Source organism: Taurulus bubalis (genome assembly GCF_910589615.1).
Source record: "Taurulus bubalis genome assembly, chromosome: 15".
NCBI classification, from domain to species: domain Eukaryota; kingdom Metazoa; phylum Chordata; class Actinopteri; order Perciformes; family Cottidae; genus Taurulus; species Taurulus bubalis.
In genome coordinates this window covers 12,954,303-12,968,563 of record NC_136603.1, presented here as the reverse complement: position 1 = coordinate 12,968,563, position 14,261 = coordinate 12,954,303, and the positions used below count along the sequence as shown (strand labels likewise).

The following is a 14,261-nucleotide window of genomic DNA, read 5'->3' as shown; positions in this document are numbered from 1 at the left end:
TAGAACAACTACAAACTGGTGCTCATGGTATTTGATAACTTTCTATTGTATGGAGATGTGTGCTCTTCTCTCCGCATATATAGCTACATATTCAATGACTATAAGATGCTATTAGAAGGTGCACATATTTATTGTTAAATGTAGGTTCTACACAAATTTGAAATATATATATATGTGACTATACAAAGGATTTAAGAGTATGGAAACATTCAAAGTATGTACACAGTGTATGTCAATAGAAAGTATCACATGAATGTTGTTATAAAGTATCTCATCATTATATGCACTCACAATAAATGTTAGAAAAAACTAATACAAACACAATGAAATACATACTTCAAAGAGCAAAGAGAACGTTATATAGAATGATCAGCATAAACATTTCTTAATTTTAACCTCAACTGACCAATGTAGTGGGTGTACATACATTCAACACTGGAGATAGTAGCGACTCCGACTCAGTGATATTGTAATCAGTTCCCCTGATCATCTAATTTGTAACTCCTCCTCCTGACATCCCCACCGGGCTCAGCGTCAGCTTCATCAGACAGCTCAGACAAGGCTGGACCGACTTTGCTGTTTTCGTCAGTTTCCCCATTGGTATGCAGAGTATGCAAGATCTGGTCACTGGGGCGTTTCCAAGTTGTTCGAGTAGCAATCCAGAGGATAAGAGCTCCAAAAACCACTAGAAGGACTCCCAGAACATTCACGAAAATTGCCTCTGGGGGAGAGTTGTTGTACTTTGGGTCGCTCCTTTTGATGAGGATCAAAAAGTAAAGTTATTCCTGCTCTGAAGTAGCACATTAACATTATTTATAAACTACTATAAGCCTTTAAAAAAAAATACTTACAGGCCAAAAATGAGTTTCTCTGTGATGCCCATGAGTGCTACAGCTATTACACTGCCAAAGAGTAAAAGACCAGTGTAGACATGGAGGGGCATAAACGCTGCTCTCCAGGATGCAGGTGTAAATGGTATCAAGTACATGCCAACTCCAAGAACAAGCTGCCCATTGAAGGAGAAAAAAAACCATCCACTTATCAAATATTGTACTAAACCAGACTATTGTTCACTATGACTTGACATTTTAAGAAGAGTTAGCTGTTTTTCAGGGTTACAGTGCAATAGAATGACATCAGCTGACAAGAAGGCAACATGGACCCAAGCTGTTGAAGCAATGCAAATATGTTGAAATTATTAACGTATTGTTCTGAACCAGTCCGTAGTTTCATAAAATAGTATTAAACATAGGCTAAAAGGTTTGAAACAGTGCAACAATAAAGGTGCAAAATGATTAAACTATGTAGTTGTCATTACAGTTGTCACTGCAAAGCACAACCAGGGGCCTTTGTTTACTATCACCTTACTTCAGATTATTTTTAAATATAGTTGGTTTACCTGTAGGCAGTACAGTATCAAAGCTGCCAAGCCCAGCCAGCTGTGCAAACTGTACATGTTGGGGATTTTGGCAGCATTGTGAAAGTCAAAAACAGCCACCATAGCTATGACAGCAAAGATGAAGGCTAGTAAGTGCAAGCCTGCATGGATGAACTTCATCGTCAGTTTGCTGTACCGCCAGGTCCAGGGGAGTCTGTACACAATGATGGCTGCAAGAGAAGTCCCAGTCAGACAATTCTTAATGCAACTATTACACATTAAAGTATGTTATGAAAGGTGTAGTTGATGGTCAACACCACCAGAAGTCATACTTTTGTCATTATACAAGTTACTTTTTAATTACAAGGTTCTTGCTTCCTTGAGAGCATGTTGCTTATGCAAGCAAGATGCTAAGCCGTGTTGTCAGACTAAACTTATAATTTACTCAAACGTCCTCATTTGTGGTTTCTACGCTTTACGATTCAAGTTGGTGGACTTCGCAGTCACAAATACGCACTCGTAATCAGACGTAACATCTCTCCTTGAAACACGAGTCTTGTGCAACATGCCCTTGAGCAATTGTTTGCATTTCTTCAAATACAACATTCGCATAGTTTGTCACACCACTCATTTAAGAGAAAGACTCCTCTCACCGAATCCCTGCAAGAAAATAAATCCGCTGACAACCAAGACCGGATGCCAGTTGAATTCCGCCTGTCCTCCATCCCAGGCTAAACCTTCTCTGAAGTGACAGACCCATCTTGCCACGAATATTATGGCGACGATCCCGACGGCCACGGTGGCAGACAGAGCGACCAGGAACTGTTTGAAGTTCTCCATCATTGTTGAGCAGCAGCAGCACAGCGCGACTTGACCGGAGCAGCTGCCCTCACAACTACTTAAGTGGAAGTCGTTGAGGCGGCACCTCGGTCACATGACCCAGAGGGCTGAGCAAATGTTTGAAGGAAACGCGTTTTGTAGCTTTGATGATTAATTTAAACAACGGTTACAGAAAAGGCGCGCACGCGCGCACGCACACACACACGCACACTTTGCAGTGCTCCCGACTTCCACAGTGACGCGTACTTGAAGGCATGCTAGTATAGACTATATCCTTTGCTAATACCTTCCAAATACAGCATATCACATTTGGGCACACCTGTAGCTTGATACAAAACCGGCAATTTCAAATGTATTTATTATCAGTATAAAAATACAAAATGTTAACATGCCTGAGTTTGCAAGAATGCTAATTTACAGCACTAACAAATTAGTACTGTGGGTTGTGACAGCAAATAGCCAATAATGCACACGTTTCACAACATTGCATCAAAGACACTTTTGAATATGTTAACATGTGGATGAACATGGTGGAAATACAGAAGGGAGCAGCAATACAGAGTAACTTGGAAAAACACAATCATATTTAAAAGAAAGAGTGTAAAAATGTTTATAGGTGTGAGACCGCACACGTTTATCAGTAATACAGTTATTTAGATCATTATAGTCTCTGCACTGACGATGATTCTCTAATGTAATTCATACAATAGGCATGACCATAATCCAGATGTGAAAAACAGCAATATGAGCTTTACAGAAAAACTGTACAAAAACACAAGTTGGAAACAAATATTTACATTATCTTGACCGTGAGCTTGTAAACATGGCAGCAGAAGCTGGTGTTCTTCTGTTCAATATGAACAATTGTGTCTTTGTCAAAAAACAACTCATGTGGATAAGTCTGAAACAAATTAAAAGAGCACACATTAATACATATACACAGACACTTAAGCTTAAAGTGGGTACAGTCCTGTCAGGTCACTCACCTCATCCCAAGGCTCAACCAGATTCACAGTCCGCAGTAACTGCCCACTCTGGTTGTCATGCAGTTGGATTTGGGCTCTTCCTTCTCCCTCCACACCATTAGTAACCACGACTGCCAAAAGGTCCAGCTCGTCCTCATATTCCACAATGCGGAAAGTCTGTAAAATGTATTGTTGCTTTTTGTCTTTTCATGACATTTGTTGACATTAAGAAAAAAAAATAGAATATGAAGAGACCTTAAAAAAAAAAAAAACATGTGAGACTAGATGTTATTCCTGGCTGCCAAAGAGATTTGTATGTTCCCCAACCACTGTGTTTAACTGTATAATTTACTTAGACCCTACTGTGTGCTTTTACATCCATCCTTACAGATCACTTACCTCTTGATCTGAATCATCATCCAGCTGATGAAATCTTTTCTTCACTGTGCGGCCCGATGAGGTGACTGTGACTTGTGAGGTAGGCTGCAGTAGATGGAACATTACATTTCAACGGCACGAAAACTGTCTGACCAAAGTCGTTATAGTGCTTGTTGTGAGTAAAGTGTATAGTTCGCTAGTAGGTGAATAATGACTTACATTGTTGTTTCGATGGATTTTCATTGAGAAATCCTCAACTATCTTTGATGGTAAACCATTCTTCAGTTCAACAAGGATTTTCAGGACACTTGAGGGGAAAAAAAAAAAAAACATATGGAACATGTCAAGTATAATAAATATTAAAACAAATGGATAATACTGTATGTACATGAGCACAGAGCATCGGCTGGGAAAGAAAACAAAAACAGTTCACCACTGTCTTCCTTTTGATATGTAAATGTTGACTGTAGAACTCACTTTATGGTGGCAGGTCCAACATGAACGATTCTTCCTGAGTCGTCAGGGTGGAAGAAAATCCCATCACTCTCTAGAGAGCAGCAATTCATGTTTTGTATTCCATTTGATGCCTAATGTCATAAAATTCAAAAGTATCACATTAACTATGACTTACATTAATTGTATAGAAACCTGCACATTACCAGTACCACAGTACCATGATCACATACCTATACCTTAGTTTCCTCTTACAGATCTTGAAAATGTATTAAAATAAATAAATCTAGAAGTCAAGTATGATTTTATTTCTTTATATGACAAGTTTTGTTCTGTGATGTGTAACTGGATTTGTGCACAAGCTTCAACAACCTCTGCATGCCCCATGGTGTAAAAGATAACACTCGACTTATCTCAGTGATACTCCACTCAAACTCTGTGGTTCGAGTACAGCTCAACCACTATAGACTCAAGAAGGTGGTTGTGAACCGTGCTGCAGCTTTATAGAGCTTTAAAAAGGAGTGTAATAGTGCTGTTTGATACTTTGAAAGATTTCAGGTGGATTGTCAGTTTGAAAATTAGGTTTGTGTAAATCATATCATTTAAAAAATGATACCACAAATGTATTTCTGTTTTACACCGAAAGCTGCAGTATTTTTTACCAGCATTTCAGGTGCACCACATTGATCAGGGCAAGCAACACTCTGGTTTCCTGTGTTTTGGAAAACTGTGGCTGCTTAAATATAGTTTTATGTTTTTCCACACAATGTATTATGCAGCCCTTGTTGTCTTGTAAGAAATACATATAAACAGTGTCATCAAAGACACTGAATCTGGAATAATCTGGAGAAGACTGGGGTTCTGAATAGTAATTACAGGTTTGGTTCTGTCCTGTGCCGTCACAAACATCTCTGTCCCTTCTTACCCTGGCAGTTTCATTTGGAGGTCTGCCATACAACAAGAAAGGGGATATGCATCCATCATAGCCAAGCATATACTACCTGTTGTACTTCGATTACAAAATTATTTGAAACCTCATGTTAATGTCTATGGTTAAAGAGAATTCTTTAAACTTACCATAGTGTTGTCTTTGAGAGCACAGATGTGGTGAGTGCCCTTGTGATTTTTATGCGTTGGTGTGTAGATGTAATGCCACGGGTAGCCTCCAATCTGGACACTGTTATTAGCACAGGATACCTCGAAAAGCACTGGAGGTCGATCTGCACATTGAGACAACAAAAACACAAAAAACATGTACTTTGTAATGAAAAGCATTTGTTTACAGTGGCCTGTAAACAAAGTAGATCCTTAAAATGTTTCACACAAAGACACCACTGGTCTAAACTTAAAAATGGACTCACCTGTGATCTGTATATTTACTGGGATACCAAACGGAACATCTCCCACAGTTTGGCCATCAAGAAGTGAACTCTGCTTTCCAAGCGTTAGCGTCTCGGTCAAGTACTGAAAACAAAGAAAATGTTAGATTAGATATTCCTTTAATAAGATACAAAGAACTAAGCAGCAAGATGAGCCAGAAGAATAGAAAGCATTGACTATTCAAATATTCACATTGGATGGCTGTTGAAAAATCGGATTAAAAAAAAAAAAAAATGCAGAATGCTCAGCAGTGTGCAGGAAACTCTTGAAAATATACTCACCCTTTGAACAATGTGCTCAAAGCTGTACAGCTTCACTGACTTGTTGCTGTAAGACACCACAAGGACACCGTGGGACAGAACAACATCGGTAACACCATTTCCAAATACCTGAAAGAATAAGATTTACATTTTTATTAAAACATTACACCCTCAGGCATACAAATAATAAAACTACAAACAAATCTGCATACCTTTTTGTTGATATCCAAAATGCCAACAATTTGTAAGGGAAAGACACGAAAGATGGCCAGGTGCATCACTGTATTCTGAGTTAAACCCGCCTGTGAATTTTAAAAAACAAATTCAAAAGGATACATTTCTGTCATATTTTTTCATCTCTGATGTACGCAAGAGATAATTTAAGATTAGTAGTACAAATAAACAGTTGAGCAAATCGATTAGTTAATCAAAAATAATAACAATGGGAAACAAATTAGTAATGTATAAAGCACAAATGTGAGAATGTACTGCTCATTGTGATTTCTTGATTATTTTAATTTGAATACAAAATTAGCAATTCAAAGACATCACCTTAAGCTCTAAACATTTTAATGGGAATTGTGTTTTTGTTAAGTTGCAGCCCTTGACTAGTGATACCTGAATTCCCTCACTGATCATTACAAGAGCATATCAATATTTTCCTAGATTTATTCAATGCCTCTATCAAAATTCATGAACTGCCAAAAATTCATGTACAGCAAGATCCTCGGTTTTATTACCCTTAATGAAGTGTCCTGCCTTCAATAAGGCACACAACTTGACACACAACACACCATAACTTACCTGTCGTTCTAAAGAGGTTTCTTTGTTTTGAACAGATTTAACATAAAACATCTCTTGAGAAACATCCCAGCTGAGATACCTACCAAAAAAAAAAAAAACATACAAGGGTTAAAGGTTTTAAAACTGAAAATAAGGTACATTTATTTTTCTTCACTGTAGGAACAGAGAACTCAGGGCCTTGACAATACCTGAACTTATGCTTTGAAGACAGGTAAACTCTTTGCAGCTCTTCTCCTGTTTCAGCTGAAAGACGGTACAGCCAGTTATTGGCGGTCAAAGCCAAGAGGCTGGGTCTTTGATCCGAGGGGGAGGCTAACGAGCTATCCTGTCAACGAGACGAATGAAACAACAATCTGAACCGGGGATGTTTAAATCTGGTAGTGAAGAAGAAGAAAAAATCTGCTTCAGTTTGTTACTTACAAGTGGGCTCTGACACAGCAAGGCATCTTCAAATTTCTCCAATTTAGATCTCTTCGGCAGTTTGTATAGAAGTTGAGGCTCTGCATGAACACTGAAACCAGAAGATGTAATCACTTATTGTGTGTCAGAGTATAAACATAATTCTGTTGTATCTATACATTTTTACTCCTGAATGCCATATACACATCATGACAATATACACTAATTGTCTCATTGCTCTAACACAGTGGTTTTAATTTGCTGATGACCTTAATAAACCGGGTAAAATTGTGTTTGGCAAGCTATTTATTGAGAGTGAAAAGCTCTGCCACCAAATTAACTGAGTTGCACGGTTCCACTTAAATTATTGTGTGGAATTATTGCTTTTACTAGTAAATTACCTGTGTCTCAGAGCTGTCCTGCAGTGATCTTGACTTAACCTATATGACTTTTTTATGCCAGTTACAACAATTCTGTAATTCATCTGTAGCTCTAAGGTCTTATTTTGTGTGCTGAAGACTAAAAATGACAAGTTAAATATTGATACTCACCAGCTGTAGCAGTTCTGGTAATTTTCAAAGTAGATTTTACCATTCTCATACATTATTTTAGATTTTGAGCTCTTGTTCCATACTTTAATGAAATCCCTGTTGTCCTACAATGACAAAGAAGATAATATATTAAAGCATACCAGCCAGCTACAGGTAATAGTTTAAGTATATTTTCTTCCATTACCTGAAGTAGGATACCTCGAAGGACCGTCATACTGTGTCTGGTCAGGGTCCCAGCATCCTTGATGCCTCGACTCCTCCGGCTCAACAGCTCAGTGGCGTTTACGGCTCTTTTTCTGCGGCACGGCGCCATCAGCAGGTGGCACGTATTTCTACAAGAGGACCGTCTGGTAGCATGACAGGAGACTACAACCCGAGCTGACCCCAAGAGCACAGAGCCAGGTGAGTGCGATATCGTCCAAACCCCTCACTGAGGAGTGGCCATATTTCCGAGACTACTGTGGAAACTCCTCTTAGCTTCACTGTCAGGTAGCTAGTTAGCTAACACGAAAAGGTGACAGCTAACGCTAACTAAAGTTAGCTCGATATTTTGTTTACGTCGTTCAGAGGTCGTACCTGGTTTGTTACAAATGAGTCTGGTGTCAGGTGAACAGGGGAGTTCCCCGGGGACGAGACGAAATAAAGAAGTGATATCAGCAGTTGCAATGTTCCAATGCTTTCTCTGTACACTCGCTCCATATTTGTAGTCTTCCTCAAGCGTCTTCTTCTAGTCGAGCAATTAAGGCACACGGCATCCATCTTGGACCGCTAGCGCCCTCAGAGCATCGCTGTATTAACACCATAGTCAGATTTCCCCTTTAAGATTGGAACATTTTTATTATTTAATACTTTTTGACTGTATTATTTTTGGTTGTGTTGGTTTGTTTCGCCAATACAGCATTATGATGTTTTAATTTAATTAAATAGTCAAACCAAAGACTTCTTTAGCAACACTGTTCCATGTAATGTCATTCAACAAAATGTGTTATCAAAATTGTGCTTGCCACTTGGTACCCGTGTAAAGTTTGGGATCCCCACTAGACGTTTGATTGCACAGCATAAGTATGTAATAACTGAAACACCAGCAGGTCAGTGGGGTCATGTAAAAAACATATTGAACAATCTAACAGTAACAGTCAAGGATATAGGATGTTCTATCTTAACCTTATATTATTCTTGCCAAAATTGTGGAGTACATAGGGACCTTTGCTTTTCTTTGCCTGAAGATTAAAACAATACTTGTGTTACTCTTCTTGTGTTTTTACAGAATAAATGCATAAACTGCAGAGTTTCTCTGTTGCCAAATTGGCTGAAGTTTTCAGCCGATTGTCATCAAGACTTCATTGGACAGGAGGAAGACCTTCAGCTCCACTTGGTTCACGGATTCTGACCAATACTGATGACATCTTTAAGCACAACATGTGGTCAGTGATGTACTGCAGTTATTTGTTAATGTACCACCCATCTGTATATGCCTTTCATGGAGATAGTAGGATTACAGTATAGGTATGCAGTGAATTTATATCTTACAGTTTTGTATTTTCTTTATATTCATGAGTTACTAGTTGAGCAGCTGTATCAACAATAGCATTTGTAATGCTTTATGTGTTAGGGATCATGTGCAATGGACAGAAGAGGATAAAGAAAATGCACGGCAGAAGGCAAAAGAAAATTCCTGCGTACACATTCCTTTAGAGGAACAAGGCATGTATCCCTGCAAAAAAATAACTCCAAGTTACATTTGATTAGGGTACATTTTTTTGTGAAAATATGAAATGTCTTCTCTTCACAGGTAAATTTGACACAGAGGCTTCCCAGTACTGGGACAAGTTTTACAAAATGCACCAGGAAAAGTTCTTTAAAGATCGCAAGTGGCTGTTTTTAGAGTTCCCAGAACTGCTTCCTTCATGTGCAAAAAGTCAAACCACAAACGGGTGTCTGGATGATCAGCAGGCGTCACACCCGCAACCGATTGGATCCAGCACAGACACAGAGACCAGACACCAGCACCACAACGGACTCACACACAGAAATACAGACGCCACCAATCATCAGAAGGAGTCCTGTCAGGGAGCAGCACCAGAACAAAATGAAGCTGCCATACAAACTCCTGCTTTCCCCGGCCAGCATTCGTCTTTCAGGATCTTGGAGGTTTTTAAAACTGTTCACATGTATTGATTTGAATTCTGATTGTTTTAGTATAGATTGTTGCATGTGGACCATTACACAATTGTGGCAATAATTGGCTGTAAATTGCTATACTATATATATGTGTGTATATATATATATATGTGTGTATATATATATATATATATATATATATATATATATATATAACAGCACTTTTTTCCACAGGTTGGATGTGGGGTTGGTAACAGCGCGTTTCCCATCATTAATTCCATAAAGTGAGTAAATATTGTATATTTCCATATATCTCATTTAAGTTAATCTTTTCAACACCATCGATGTAGATCATGTCAATTTTCATTGCAACACATGTTTATATAAGCAAAACATTCAAATGCACACAATAATGGGCAGTAAAATGTAGTTATCTTTACCATTTTATTGTTAAAAGTGCATGCACCATCACACTATCCAGCTACACATTATCAATCAGCACAACACTGGCTTATCATGAATGATATTACATATTATTAGAGAACTATTCACATGAGCAAAATATAGTCAGTATAATTGCATAAAATGTTCCAATATTGCTAGCACACTAACTTTGTTGAAAAAAGGGATATACTGAGTTTGAAATACAAGCTGCAACAAATGTGGGAACTTAAATCAAAAATACATGGGGCATCATTGTATTAAGTTATTGTTATAAATGTCTCATTTCAAAATACTTATAACTGGCTTTTTTCACCGCAGACATTTTACTTAATACTAAATGTTCTCATCAAGTGTCCCTGTAGGCCAGTAGTATGAAAGTGAGCCAGCATGCACAACAGCAGGACCCCGACGTTTTTCACAAATTTTCTTTTCTTGCTGTGACATGTCAAAATGTCTTCTGAGAAAAAGTCCCTCTTTTGCTTCTTTACACAAGGACCCCTCGAGGGTGGCCCTGAAATTGCTTAATCTGCACTAAAATCCGTTTCAGGTTAATGAAATTAGTGAGAAAGGAAAAGAGCATTTTGTTGGTATTGAGAGCAACTTCAGGTTTTAGTTCAAGCCAGGTGTGCTGCTTCAGTCATCATCAACAGTGGTGGGGAGAAGTGTAACACCGTGAGAGTTTCTATGCCAATTTAACATTGGCCATGAGAACATTTAACACTTTTCAATTTCTGTTTCTGTAATATGTTATCCATTTGTCTTTCCTGGAAGGAACTATTGTATTTGTAGTCAGTCAACGGTTCTTAAATTGTCTGTTCTGTTTCACAGAGAAACAGATGCATATTTATACTGTTGTGACTTCTCCCAATGTGCAATTCAGCTGGTCAAGGTAAGCTTTGCTAGTATTTTTGAGTATGAACATGCACAGTGTAAACTGCATTGAGGTTGATACATTTTTTCAAAGCAATTCAGACACATATATATATATGTATATGTATATATATGTATGTATGTATGTATGTATGTGTATATATATATATATATATATATATGTATGTATGTATGTATGTATATATATATGTATGTATATGTATATATATATATATATATATATATATATATATATATATATATATATATATATATATATATATATATATATATATATATATACAAAACAACAGCCAAAGCTATATGAAGTCAAACTGGCAGTGATTTATTTATCGTACTAACATTGATCATGTGGACAATATGTTGATGCTATTTCCATCATATCCGATTAGGATTCCTCCATGTCATAAACTGCTCAAAAGTTTAGACAGATTACATGAACTTTTAAAGAAGAAATACATTTAATTAATTCATTATAAAGTGATTGTTACCATCAATGGAGATTTTGTGCTTTCCAAAATCTCCATTCAAATTAGTTTTTCAAACCATTGTTCCCTCACACAATGAAATGACATTTGAAAGTAGTGCAGAATATCTCAAAGCTCTGCCTAGTAGCTACAGCTGAACCAATCAATGAACATGTTAAAAAGAAGATGGAAAGACTCAGGGGTCTTAAAGTGGTTTAAGTATAAAAGATATTTTTATTTTGGTCTTGGCAAATAACTAATCTAATTTTACCAAATTTTCATCTGTTCAAATAGTTTAAATCTTGAACTAATATGGGATGTTTTTCTTTTCATATTCTGTAGCTTTCCTTGATATCCATTACCAAATTTAGTTGATTATACCTGTCGTATTTAGTGGGGGAAAAAATATTTCAGCATTAATTTTGTGAGTACATCATTTATATCAGACAACTTACAATTTCTGTCGTTCTATTTTAAAATATAAAATAAGATCCCAAAATAAATTTAATTAATATATATAATCTAATGTGATATTTTGATTGGATTATTTATTGCAGCATTCCTTGTGATACTGTATATTGACATTCTAACCTGATTTAGATTAAGTGCAAAATCATACTGTACCTACGTATATTTCTTATTAGCAGCCACTTACAGAAGGAGTACAAAGGTCAAAGTCTCAGTGCCCTTGCATTATTTACGACACATATGCTAGTGAAATTATGGCAGGGAGAAATTAGTTGTTGTTAGTGCTGTGACATTTGTTATAATACTACTCTTGTAGATGGCTGCAATACAAACACTGAAAAGTTGCTGAAATCTATATAAGATATCATTTGGAAATTTACTTTGTGTGACGATAAAACCATCCATTCTACTTTATTTTCCTCATGTAGGACCATCCAGACTACCATGACTCTGTGTGTCACGCCTTTGTCCATGACATTTGCGAGGAGATGGCTTCCTTTCCCTTCCCTCCTCAGAGCCTGGATGTTATTCTGGCAGTTTTTGTGCTCTCCTCCATTCATCCGGAGCGGTAGGTGAAAATTAAAAGACAGAGGAGAGCTCATGTCATGTCTTACCTGTTTAGCCTTCCACAACCCACCATCACATTTAGCTTTGTCTAAATCATTCATCCTTACGTAGCCTAAATATATATATAACTGTATTACGTCACTGAGTACAACATATTAACTGTACAGTGGTTAGGTTGACATTTGAGGGATGGCCGGGGTTTATTATAATAATAATAATAATAATAATAATAATAATAATAATAATAATACTTTAATTTTATATAGCGCTTTTCTGAATACTCAAACACGCTTTATTATGTTTTTGTGTGGTATTATTATTAATCGACATTTCACTGACAGAACGCAAGGAATTGTGAACCGACTCTCGACATACCTGAAACATGGAGGGATATTTCTCTTCCGGGATTATGGGAGATATGACTTCTCACAACTCAGGTTTAAGAAAGGTGAGCCTCCAAATAGTAACACATATTGAATACAGCCATCTTATCTACTTAACATAATTAGTTTAATATTTTCTATACACTGCTGTGTGTGTGTGGAGTGTTTTTGACAATTCTATATATTTCATCTGTACTTGTTTATTAACCTTTTAATCTCTTACAATCAGGACGATGCCTATCAGAAAATTTCTATACACGAGGAGATGGAACCTGCGTTTACTTTTACACTAAAGGTATTTCTGAACCCTGAGATCTTCATCTCCTCACTAACAGTTTCTGACATGACCGAAACTACTTTTGAGGACACTGGGGCGATGTCCTTGGTATTTCTTTTTGGGAATTTTGTGGTTTTAGGTACTTTGGAGGAGTTAACACCTGGGTGGGTATTTGTGGGTATTGGAATAGGTTGACAAGGCATATTTAAAGTTTCTCCTTACGGGATTCAGGACATTAGTAGCAGCAAACAACTATTTGCTTTGTAAAGATATAGTTGAATAATGTCTACTGTTTGTGCATGTGAGCTCTTTCAGCACTGCTGCTGCTGTTTGCACTACTAGGGCCATTAGCACCCTTAGCTCCCAGCCGCCGGCTTTGAGGCTTATGCAGAGGCAATAAGAGGCATTTATTTACATATGTATTAATTTTTTTATTTTTTTTTATTTTTACAGAAGAGGTTCATGATTTATTTTCCAGTGCTGGACTGGAAGAAATTCAGAATCTGGAGGATAGACGACTCCAAGTGAACAGAGGAAAGAAAGTTGCAATGCACCGAGTTTGGATGCAGAGCAAGTACAGGAAATTATATCCATCTTAACATCCCACTATATTCACTGACCTTTTGTTTTATGTTTTGCTCTATTCATTCAATCCTGAAAAACTGTTCTAATCAAATGACTATGTGTACTACAACAAAACTATGCAATAAACATGTTGAATGAAGCTAAGTGATCTGGTTTTGTGAAGATCACTGTATTAATATCTAGAGTTGAATGCTTTGACTATATCAAGATAATTGTGTAAGGTTCAAATGGAAAACTTTGACTTATGAATCGAATAAAAAAATGTTAGTTTTCATTTATCCTTATGTTGGGTTAAATATTACAGACAAGACAAATTAGATGATAGTTTTTGCAAGATAAAAAATACTGACACATATACTAAATGTCAAAATTCTGACACAAATCAAACGTTTGCCTTAAGTTATCATTATGAGATATGGCAAACTTTTGAATTAATTGGTCAAAATATAGAATATACTATGACATACATATATATTATTTATCTCATATTTTTTAGATAGCACGTCATAATGTTCTTAATGTTCATAATGACTTCCTTTCTTGGTTGAAATGGGCTTCCACAATCGTAACAACAGTAATTTAATATCTTCAAAGAAAATAAAGTCAGATATTTATTTTTGTTTGCTCTAAACATCATCATTTCCGGTGAG

General features: G+C 36.8%; 3 protein-coding genes across 3 annotated transcripts; 1 reads left to right on the top strand and 2 right to left on the bottom strand.

Moving 5' to 3' along the window:
* Positions 1-123: 123 nt before the first annotated feature.
* On the bottom strand, positions 124-2,218 carry cybrd1 (cytochrome b reductase 1; the record flags this gene model as incomplete). The annotated part of the gene is made up of 4 exons (XM_079231454.1): positions 124-753; positions 852-1,006; positions 1,400-1,608; positions 2,032-2,218. 4 exons carry the CDS (start codon positions 2,216-2,218, stop codon positions 474-476), a joined length of 831 nt encoding a protein of 276 aa, XP_079087580.1. The 3' UTR covers positions 124-473.
* A 395-nt stretch (positions 2,219-2,613) lies between these two features.
* On the bottom strand, positions 2,614-7,721 carry dcaf17 (ddb1 and cul4 associated factor 17; the record flags this gene model as incomplete). Its single annotated transcript, XM_079231223.1, has 14 exons — positions 2,614-3,119; positions 3,205-3,360; positions 3,583-3,666; positions 3,781-3,868; positions 4,039-4,148; positions 5,092-5,234; positions 5,376-5,478; positions 5,676-5,783; positions 5,867-5,956; positions 6,459-6,537; positions 6,647-6,783; positions 6,879-6,969; positions 7,409-7,512; positions 7,593-7,721. The coding sequence occupies 14 exons, from the start codon at positions 7,719-7,721 to the stop codon at positions 3,012-3,014; spliced, it is 1,530 nt and encodes a 509-aa protein (XP_079087349.1). The 3' UTR covers positions 2,614-3,011.
* Positions 7,722-8,680: 959 nt separating this feature from the next.
* mettl8 (methyltransferase 8, methylcytidine) lies at positions 8,681-13,714 on the top strand (the record flags this gene model as incomplete). Its single annotated transcript, XM_079231100.1, has 9 exons — positions 8,681-8,832; positions 9,021-9,112; positions 9,201-9,559; positions 9,764-9,813; positions 10,802-10,862; positions 12,228-12,367; positions 12,708-12,814; positions 12,979-13,044; positions 13,480-13,714. The coding sequence occupies 9 exons, from the start codon at positions 8,681-8,683 to the stop codon at positions 13,623-13,625; spliced, it is 1,173 nt and encodes a 390-aa protein (XP_079087226.1). The 3' UTR covers positions 13,626-13,714.
* Positions 13,715-14,261: the final 547 nt, after the last annotated feature.